The 11,259-nt window shown below is 39.3% G+C and overlaps 1 protein-coding gene across 2 annotated transcripts; it reads left to right on the top strand.

Moving 5' to 3' along the window:
• Positions 1–6,515: 6,515 nt before the first annotated feature.
• c19h1orf216 (chromosome 19 C1orf216 homolog) lies at positions 6,516–10,937 on the top strand. 2 transcript variants are annotated; one of them, XM_028461259.1, is made up of 2 exons: positions 6,516–6,678; positions 8,223–10,937. In XM_028461259.1, the coding sequence occupies exon 2, from the start codon at positions 8,245–8,247 to the stop codon at positions 9,313–9,315; it is 1,071 nt and encodes a 356-aa protein (XP_028317060.1). In that variant the 5' UTR covers positions 6,516–6,678; positions 8,223–8,244; the 3' UTR covers positions 9,316–10,937. The 2 variants fall into 2 exon arrangements, with proteins under 2 accessions (XP_028317060.1, XP_028317059.1); XM_028461258.1 differs by lacking the exon at positions 6,516–6,678 and adding an exon at positions 6,686–6,820.
• The last annotated feature ends 322 nt before the right edge of the window (positions 10,938–11,259 follow it).

Raw genomic sequence — 11,259 nt, 5'->3', positions numbered from 1 at the left:
AAAACTGCTTCATACCAGATAAAGTGCTTTTGAAGGATAGTCACTCAAAAAAACCCAAATAGATGTTTGTTCAGTTTTTTTGCATAATTTGGAAACTGAATGATATGGCTTTCTTATTTTAATCTATGTATTTTTTTTATTTTTAAAGAAATAAGTGGATTTTTAACAATTATTTTGCCTTAAATGATCAATTATAGATGTAAAATAATACTTGCAGAACACTAATCTTACAAAGCGTTCAGTCACAAACATTTACAACAGCATCAGAGGAAGTTTTACTTAATATTATTCTTTGTGTTGCAATAGGAAGTGTTCGACTTGGGCAATATGGACCAAAATTCATATCTAAAAATTTTTTTCTCAAAATGGCAATATATAATATAAATCTATTTTTCACTCAAAGTTTTACCAGAGACAATTCTGGGTTTAATTTGCTGATGAAAAATGTCACACAGGGACATTTATTAACAAACAGCTGCATATCATGTCCCTCTTTTGGCTTTTTCTTATAATGGACAGCATGTGTGAGTGAGTTCTGTCGTGTGGCTTGTTTAGGGGAAGGTCTGAAATATAAAATAAGATCTAAAATTTAAAAAAAATGTGTAATAGGCCAAGGGTGTCAAACTTATTTTTTTCAGCTCCTGCAAGATCAACACTTAAAAAATCCTTGATTTTGTGACTATTTATTTATTTATTTATTTATTTAGAAGTGTTTTGTTAACAAATGCTGGAATTTAGAAAAATTTAGTATTTTTCCACAATTTGCAATAAAAGAAGAGTTCAGTGGTGTGATAGAGGTGCAAAGGCTCCTGCAAACATTCATTTTATAAAATGTGTATTTGAAGGGACAAAGATAGCTACAGCTTAAATATCTGGTAATTTATGTAGTGATTTGTGTTTCTTCATTCATGTCATTTTTCCTGTGGGCTGAATTGGATGATCTAAAGGGCTCAGATTTGGCCCCCGGGCCTTGAGCTATAGGCGATGTCTCCAAAACTGAAAACTGGCTATATCTTGTATGTGGATACATTGCCCAGGTCTGTAGCTGTAACACAAACAAAAGTGTGAACGGTGTGTTTCTAAAAAGCACCTTGACGTCTTCTTTCACTTTTCTCTCCTCTTTCAAAGCTGCTTAATTGCAGTTTAGAGCCTAATGATTTGTTAAGTAGCTAATGATAGTCTAGCATTAAAGGGATGGCCCCTCTAACGAGCCCTTTCATGTCTCTCCATCTCATTAGTAGCCACGGTGATTAAGGCCGAGGTCCCGGGGTTAGGATGGCACGCAGGAGCCCCCCCCCCCATTAACCACCATTAGGGGCCAACGCCAGGAGGAGGGAGTGAAATGAAGCCCATGGAGGCCCCGACTTTATGTTCCTGCTGAGGATTCTCTTCCACCTTTTATCCATATATTCAGAGGTGTGAAGATGTCTGATTATAAGTCCATAGAATTCCCTCATCATCATCATTTTCGAGTCATTACGATGCAATTAAGGAAGATAAAGTCTTGATCTCAGGACTTCAGGCTCACTTTGTTCTAATCACTTCTAATTAGAGTTCAACAGAAATCGTTGTTTCTTTTACATCATGGACATCACGCCCCGTTCCTCCAAAACTGCTTTTCACAACTTTGTCTAACCCCCCATCAGGGAACCAGGAGGAGGTCAGTGTGATAAACCCTGAACCCCCCTCTTAAAGTTGAGCATGCTTACATGTTTTGGCATGGATGGAGGCTCTAAATATCCAGAGGACACAGATCAGGCTTTGTAGCGATTTGTGAGGGGAGCTGAGGGCATGAGGGTGAAATAATCAAAGAGAAACCAGAGCTGGAGCACCCAAGGGTGTGCGCTCTCATGTCATGACATCTGCACTTGATGTGTGTGTGTGTATGTGGGCCTAAAATAAAAGTGTATAATTAGTGGATTAGTGCATGGATTTAACACGTCTCTGCTGATCGGGCTGATGCTGGTGGTGAGCTGGTGTTTCTCTCCGTTGGGCCTGAAAGCATCTCAGCACCCGGGATCTGACAGGGCACCCACGGGCGCTGTCACAGCCCAGGCCGGGGCCTTGTAGCAGACGTGGAGCTGAGTTGAGGGAAGTGGGTCATGCAGCTGCAGGCAGTGTGTGCAAATCCAACAAGGCCTCATGATGCACAAGGTAAGTCGTGCTCCTTTCTGGATAGTAGCAGCCAGAGGTGGGTGGTTGTACTTTTTGATTTTTCTAAATCAGTAATTCTACTTGTACTTAAGTACGTTTTAAAAGAAGCAAATAATTAATTACATTTCTAGAATAATTATTATTTATTTATTTTTTTAAATGATCAACAGACATTGTGAGTTCACAAACAAATGCATCACATCATAGGCGACCAACCAGATTTGGTTATGAAGCCACATTGAACATCATATGTTCTTAGTCGTGCCATTTCTGATCAACACCCCATCACTTTCTATGGTTCAGGTTTGGGTTTCTACCTATTACTGTATGTTGTTGCCCACATGGCACATTTAACATGGCACTGTTTCAGAGTTCATAAATATATCTATACTTGGAGCCTGAGGATTGTTTTTATTTTGAATTGAATTAATTGGTGTTATTTTATTGTCAAAAAGAATTGTAGATATTGACAAACATTTCATTTAAGTTTCAATTGTGAACTTTTAAGTTTATACATGAGATGTTTATTGTATGCAAGGGAACCATGGCAACCAAAAATAAACATAGGGGTTGAAAGTACTGTAACTACGAACCAGATATGTTAAGAGTACTGATATAGTCTACTCACGTAGAAGTACTGTTACTTGACTGAAATTGTACTTGTAAAAAGTAGCTCAATTGAATAGTACTTGCTTTTGTTTATTTTTGGAAATAAATCTTGCCATGCTTCCCTTGCATACAGGAAACATCTCACGTATAAACTTAATTTATTTTCCACAAAGGCGCCTGAATAAAATAAAAGGTTTGTCAAAATGTACAATTATTTTTTAAATAATCAATGAATTCAATTCAAAATTAAAAAAAAAATATATATATATCATGCTCTAAGTACATAGCTACATTTATTAACTCTAAAACTGAGGAAATAAACTTTATTCAATATTGTTTTGACATGATACATTACGTTTAATCTGATTGGTATGACCCTAACCCTATTGCTAAGATGTGAAGCCTTTGATGTTTGTCTGGTCATTTCATTTTTTTTTTTGTAGTTTCATAATGTCCGTTGATCATTTTAAAACAAAAAATAGTAATTTACTCAGTAACAAATTACTTCTTGTAAAATGTACTTAAGTACAAGTAAAATGACTGATTTAGAAACATACTCAAAAAAGTACAAGTACCTATAAAAGCAACTCAATTACAGTAACATGAGTACCTCTGCTAGTAATTTTACTTTGCGTACTATTTGATAGAGCTACTTTTTACTTGTGCTTGAGTATTTTTTATGTATGACTTACTTGTACTTGAATACAGTTTTAATCAAGTAGCAGTACTTCTACCTGAGTAGAATATATCAGTGCTCTTTTACACCTCTGGTAGCAGGTTGTGGTGTACTTCCCTCAGGAGGCCGTGCACATCCACACTGCTCATCCTGTGCGTGGACAGCTCTTCTAGCCCAACTTGGGCTTTTTCTCCCCTTTTCTCTTCTTTTCTTTTTCGGGAGGACGATGGAAGGAGAGATGATCTTGCGTGTGACGAGGCCTTAGGCAGACGTTTGTGTTTGATGTATTTTTCATGTGCTCAGGCTACTAGTGAAGGATGGGGAGGGCGAGAGGAACGAACGAAGGGAGGGTTGGAGGTCGCCTGGAGCTGATGCACTTGAATGGGGATGTTGTTGAAGGAGAAAAGGGAGGAGAGGATGGAACCGTGTGTGTGTGTGTGTGTGTGGAGGGATGGAGGGAGGGTGTGTTTTCTTCTTCTGCCGCCAGCAACAACATGTCAGGGGATGAGATCGGGAGAGAGGCGATGAACACTTGTTAAGTCTGTCTGATGTAGGCCCTTTCTCTCTCTGCCACACACATGCATATATAGAGTTATGGCCGTGTCCTTCTGATCTGTGGCTGACAATCACAGAAGCATTCCGTCACCAGTTTGCAGATAAGTCACACCACCACGTACCACCACTGCTGACGTCATTTCATTTAGCCTGTCAGCGTTTGCTGAGTCGTGGTCGACCGTTTAGGCATCGAACACCTCTGAGACTGTTTGCTTTACACGTGTGTTAACAACTCTCCTAAAGGTCTGTTTACATGGAGTGCACTGGGATTACCTTGTTGTGATTTCTTTCATTTGACAGTCTTGTTATTTGCTTCATTTCCCACAATGCTTTATGGCACCAAGCAAAGGGATGAAAGAACAATTTAAGTAGCTAACGCGCACACACAGAGCAGAGTAGACATGGGCAACCAGTGTGGCCCCCAAAGAAAATACACAAAATGTTGACAAAAACACACAAAATGACTCCTCAAACACACATAAGGCCAACGTGAATACAAAAAATGACACGAAACACAAGATTATTCTAAAAACATACAAAAGGACAATAATAAAAAAAAAAGTGACAAGAAAAATTATTCTTAAAACACCCAAAAGGATAATAAAAAACACATGAAATGACAACAAAAACATACAAAAGGACTAAATCATATACAGAAAGACTCAAAAACACATGAAATTATTCTAAAAACACACAAAATGCCAATAAAAACACACACAGTGACAGAAAAATACAAAAAAAAAATGATTCTTAAAACACACAAAAGGACAATAACACCATAAAAGGGAACAGAATAGTACACAAAATGACTCCAAAAGGAGACAAAGGGACAACAAAAACATAAAAAAGAACAGAATGACACTCAAAATGACTCCAAAAACACAATTAATGACAGTTAAGACACATGAAATTACAACAAAATGTACAAAAGGACTAAACCATACACAGAAAGATTCCAAAAACACATGAAATTATTCTAAAAACATACAAAAGGACAATAAAAACACACAGTGACAGAAAAATACAAAAATCATTCTTAAAACAGCCAAAAGGACAATAAACACATAGAAGCTGACAACAAAAACATACAAAAAGACTTAAAAAATACACAGAATGACTTCAAAAACACACACATATTCTAAAAACATCCAAAAAGACAACAAAAACACACAAGCTGACAGAAAAATATGAAAAAATGATTCTTGAAACACACAAAAGAACAGAATAATACAAAAAAGGACTCCAAAAAGACAATAAAAACATGCAAAAGAACAAAATGATTCATAAAAGGACAACAAAAACAAAAAAGGATTCTTAAGAATACACAAAAGGACAACATATATAAATAAAATAACAACAAAAACACACATAACGACTCCAAAAGCACACAAAGGACAACAAATTACACAATGTAACTTCAAAAAGTCATACAGAAAACAAAAACATACAAATTAGCAATGGGTAATATTTACCCATCAATATTATTGGCCGATATTGACATGAATTGTAATATTGATTGATATCAGTATTGGTTTTTCCATAGATATTCATCCAGTGGGCCATTACATTGAAATTAGGTTTAACTTGTTCATTTCATGGCGATATAAAATACCATGTGACTCAAAAATAATTACCTCTTCTGTTTCATTGATGAACGTTGATAATGTCACCTTTGGATCAGACAATAAATTAGTGGCAATAAATCATCCTTTTATTCAGTGTTTATGCGTCACTAATAAACTTGAGACAGTTCTTAAAGAATGATGTGTGATGAATGAAAATAAAGATGACCTTTGTAGATCAGAAATACCTAATATCACTCAATTATGGCCAAATGAGTATGTGTTTGAAAGTTGGATCTACAAAGAGGTGTACATACTCTGTAGTGTTATAAAGAGGTATAATTGCGGTGCAAAGTAAAATAGCATGTGTGATTTCCCTGGTTTAATTCTATGGAACATGCGCCTCGAAGTCAGTATAACCCCTCGGAGTCAGTATAACCTCTGAGTCAAAATAACCACTCGGAGTCAGTATAACCTCTGAGTCAAAATAACCACTCGGAGTCAGTATAACCCCTCGAAGTCAGTATAACCCCTCGGAGTCAGTATAAAAAACCTCAGAGTCAGTATAACCCCTAAGAGTCACCTCTCGGAATCAGAATAACCCCTTAGAACCAAAATTACCCCTCAGAATCAGTAGGATGTCACTGTTCCAATAGGTTTGAATGGAAAAATTTCAATTTAACTTATGACTATTAATCAATAAACTGTTAAAAGTACAAAAGTCAACACAAGTGTTCTTAGAATTCTGAAGTTATCGGACAAATATCTGTTCTATAATAACTCCATGATGTGCATTTCCATAAGAAAACCCAAGTGAGGCTGAAGCTTATAGTGCTTGTATCATTGGGTTTATTATGTAAAAGTGAAGATTATGAATGTGACCCATGTCCTAATCAAACACTGCTCCTCTTTCTTCTTCTTTAATGCAGCTTCCCTTTCCGTGCAGTCCAGCCCACTTTAGGAAGCTGTTGTTGAGTCACCAGGTCCGCTTTTCCCTGGATGGGAGGAGGAAGAGGATGAAGAGGAGGGAGGGGAGAGGAAGATAAACATCGCATTGGAGATTCAGAGGAGGGGGAAGAACGGCCGTCTGATCCGTGGACAAACCACCCAACAAAAAAAAAGGTAAGAACTATGCAGTGGAATAAAATGGATTCACATGGCTCAGTGTGGGACTTATTATGTAACCCACCGACCGATGAAAGCACCGCTGTGCTCTGGTTTCATATGACACGGTCCACCATCGAGGAGCCAGCACTGACATGGGGTGAGCCTTTACCAAACCAATATACCGCGTTTTCTACCATATCGATTACATTTATCAAGGATTTCGGTTATTTTAATGAGTTTCGTGGTTATATATTTATTTATTATTTATTTTTTGCTGTTTTGTAATACAGAAAAACGCCACTGCGCGCTCCCGGACGCTGTTTTTTACGTTTCTGACGCACATATACGTACAATATTTTTAAAAACATAATCTATTTCTTTCACATATCACATGCATCATTTTCTATTTTGATATTTATTTTTTGGATAATAATTCGTTTTTAAAATTGGACAAATAACGCCTTTTATTTTTATTTATTTATTTATTTATTTTCTTCTGTGCGCAAACCTACGTATTTATCCACAAATATAAACGTCTTCATATCAGCCTGTGTTATTTGCTATTTAACATTTTTTTACACGGGCGGATGTTTCGTTTCACGCCTGTGCGGCATTCGCGCGCTCCCGCCGTCGCTGTCCTTCAGCACCACGTGAACGCGCGCCTGGAGGAGAGCGAGTGAGTGACATTAGCCGGAAGTCAGGATTAGAGACTTTTCAAATCTAAGCAGACATGTAAATATTTGATGCTAACATGAAAGGAGTGTTGAGACCTGTGCGCGTGTGTGTGTGTGTGTGTGTCACATTTGGTCAATTTTAAATTTGCTCTAGCCTTAATTTAATTGACTAAATACTGACTAAAATATCTTTTATTTTTGATCAACAACTCTTATTTAACGTACGCAAACTAAAAACACAATGACTGGATTTACATTTGCATTAAAGAAAATGACTAATATGCTCTAATATTCAATAATACTGTATATGTTATAGTCTGAAATAATTTTTTCTTAAGTTGACTCGAAACAAGTCTGTTTCAAATAATTAGGCATTGGGCTTGTGAGGATTTTACATCTGTTGCATAAGAAAAATGCAAGTGTTTTAACTTATGTGTCGAATCAATGAAGTCGACTAAAATTGCTGTGAATCTGAAATGAAAACCTAGTGTTAACTTACTGATGAAATATTTGTCATAAGATTTAAAAGTTGCTTTTACTTCTCGAGTCTCGCAGCTTTATTGAAGTAAATCCTAACAAATTTGTGCTTGACTTTATAGGCCATCATATAACGTCTGAAACATTTAAGCAATGAAATTGACAAAGCAACAATATTTCTTGGTTTTTCTAGCTTTAAGATGATTGTGTTAAATGGATATATGATATTGTCTTAAAGCAATCAAAGGCTTCTGAATCAAATTGAATTGAATTGTGGCAGATTTTGTGATTTTGGCAAATATTGTACCGTTGTCCAAATCATTTATGTCATATTGTATGAAACTGGTGATTTATACCCCTAGTCGTAACGTGTCATAACTTTACTTACCTTGTATTTTGTGATTTTAGTGAGTCCCAGTCAAGGTCAGTGATGCTTCAACATCAGGAGCAACCTGTGAAATCTCGTCATGGAGGCACCAACAGAAGCCTGGACTCCTCCGTTGGAAACCATAAGCGGGTAAAAGATGGCAACTATAACTTTGTGTCCAGCAAAGAGGACGAGGTCCTCACTGGCAGTGGAGTCGGAGATGAAAACCGGAACCAAGTTCGTCCTCGCAGTTTGGGCCCATTGGGTCGTGACCCTCCGAACTTTTCACCCTCATCTCACCACAACTCAGGGATCCTGTCGCCTCGCTCGCGCCGGCCGTGCTGGAACCTTCTGGAGCCGTTACATGAAATCGAGGGCGGAGATGATGGCTACGGACGAGTTCCCCCTGATGGAGCGGAGGAAAGGAGGATGGAGGAAGAGGAGGGCATCTATTGCCAGGAAGATGAAAAGCAGCAGAAGAAGTTGGGACAATTGAGGAGAAAAAGTAGCCTGGATTTCACATCTCAGCAGGAAGAGGATTTGTTTGCTCAGGAGGACAAAGATGAATGGGGCGACAGCGGCTCAGAGTCGGAACATAGCTTCCAGTCCGAAAGCAGCAGGTCATCTCTTAACCTGGAGAGCGGAGGAGAAGGGATGCTTGCAGGAGGCTGGGACCGCATTGGAGTCGGAGAACCCAAACTGAACCAACAGGAGGAAAACCGGGGGAGCCGAGAAGTACTCGCAAGATCCAAAAACTTCAGCCAATTCAAGTCCATGACTGGAAGAACCCTCGGGAACGTTTTGGAGGAGGGACAGGAAAATGAGAACGATGACAAGTCCTCAGACTCTGACGGCGAACTCCCTGACATGATGGACGCCGTCTGGACGCTGCGGGACCGCGAACACTTCAAGGCCCAGGAGATGGAGAAGCACCAAGTGCAGCTCACCATGTACCGCCGCCTGGCCCTGATCCGATGGGTGCGCACGCTGCAGGGCCGCGTCCAGGAGCAGCAGAACCGTCTCCAATCCAGCTTTGACGTCATCCTCACACAGAGAAAGGAGCTCCTGCGAATGGGCACCGCCGCTGCAATGACGACGGCGGCGGCGCCTGTCGCTGCCGTCAGCCAATCATAAACTGTGAGGAAAAGGAAGTGTGGAGTCCAGAAGTTGTTTCCCCTGAAGAAAGGACAATCTGACATCATCCTGTGTAATGTTCTGATGTGTTCAGCTTTTGTTGATTATTGTAATGAGAGCATCACTGTTTTTCAGTCTAACAAGCTACTCTATCCTTCATTTCATAGTCATTAGTTTGTTGTGTTTATTTAGATGTCGTTTCAGCCCACTGACTGTGTTGCTATGGGCGCTTACTGACCGACAGTTCCTGGAGCTTTAAGTTCAGAGTTGTTCTCACCCCAGGGCAGAAATGTGTACTGTGTCCTTCTTGTGTCAGTGTTCCCACTGTGCCCTAAAGTCCAGAGATTCCATGTACACATAGGCCACGATGTAAGAAACAGGAGAAATCTCACTATTACTACTCAACACTGAATGAAGGATTTACTGCCTGATGGAGGTCAGAGCCTCTTGTTGTTCTGGTCTTTGATTTCAATGTAGTTTTGTTTCAGTTTTTTCAGTTATCAGGCAGTCTGAGATCCAACATTAAACTTTATAATCACGCTGGATCTCGTCTTCTGTAACAAGGCGGGAAGCGCCTATTTGTCAGTCCAACAATCATGCCAGGTAGTGGGAGCCTCAATGCGGCCCTCGCCCGACTGAATCCAGCCCTTGCCCAACAGAATATGACCCTAGCCCAAAAGAGTATTGCCCTAGCCCAACGGTATACGGCACTTGCCCAACAGAATACGGCCCTAGCCCGACTGAATCCAGCCCTTGCCCAACAGAATATGCCCCCAACCCAACAGAATATGGCCCTAGTCCAACAGAATATGGCCCAAACCCAAACCTAGTTGATCTTTTTAAGCCCAAACTTTTTACAATACGACATTTTTCAAATCTGTGATTGCAAGCTTTATTTTCCTTTGTCAAAACAAGCAGGTCAGAAAATGGATGGATGACTGAATGTAACAGGATTGAACCTGGCTGGTGTTGATTGCTTCATCCAATCAGGCGCCAGCTTGTAAACCCCGCCTTCCTCCAAAGAACCGGGTTGGTTGAAAAGCACTACAGTACAACAATTTACCAAAAGTCTTGTTTCTACTGGTTGTTATGCAGACATTGGTGTTGAAAGTTCTCAGTTTCAGGGTAAAATTCAGTCAATAAGCGCCTCAAGTGGAGTTTGCATGTTCCCCCTGAAGAACACAGAGGTTTCAGGCTACTCTGGATCCTCAAAAACATAACTGGAGTCTTAAGGTTAAATGTGCAACAAAAAACAGAAAGAAATCCTCCATGTTCAAAACATGAGCAAGAAAACAAGACTTTAAAATTTGTGAATATAGTCCAATAACTTAAACTTCAGCATGCATTTAATACTGTCATCTTATCATGGAGGGAGTGGAAGAGGGAAAAACCAGTAGTGTACTTTAAAAAAACTGAAGAGAAACTCACTTTGAGCTTCTAATCCCACATGAGGAAGGATGTATTCTGACGTTAAGCAATGACTGTGTGTTTGTGTTTGTCTCGTGCACATCTGTTGTACCAAATATGTATTAAAAGATTGAACTATTAGAAGATCCTTCATATGAATAAATGATGTTTATAATTCTAATGAACTGAAAGAATAAAGTATCCTTCAATCAGAACAGTTTGTTTTCACAATCATTCTTTAGATTCGTCACAAGTCTAATTATAGAAAAAAGTCCAGAGAGGCCAAAGCCGTCCTTGATTTTATTTCAGATCAACTTTGATGATTGCAAGGGTTTTAGATTTATCAAAGTGCACACAGGGCTTGGAAAAGGCTCGTGGTTTATCTGCTGTACTTGCTGTACTGGAGCCCCGGGGGCCGATGGCATTTGAGCTCACAATTGGCTCTTTGTGAGGCGAACAAAGTTGTTTTGTATCTGCTCATCACACGGCCTGTGTGTTGTGATATCTGTGTGAGGCCTCGGCGTCAATCTCTGCTGC

The sequence above is a fragment of the Gouania willdenowi genome, chromosome 11, assembly GCF_900634775.1.
Source record: "Gouania willdenowi chromosome 11, fGouWil2.1, whole genome shotgun sequence".
NCBI lineage: Eukaryota > Metazoa > Chordata > Actinopteri > Blenniiformes > Gobiesocidae > Gouania > Gouania willdenowi.
The sequence above is the reverse complement of the archived record's forward strand: the minus strand, read 5'-3'. Positions and strand labels throughout refer to the sequence as shown.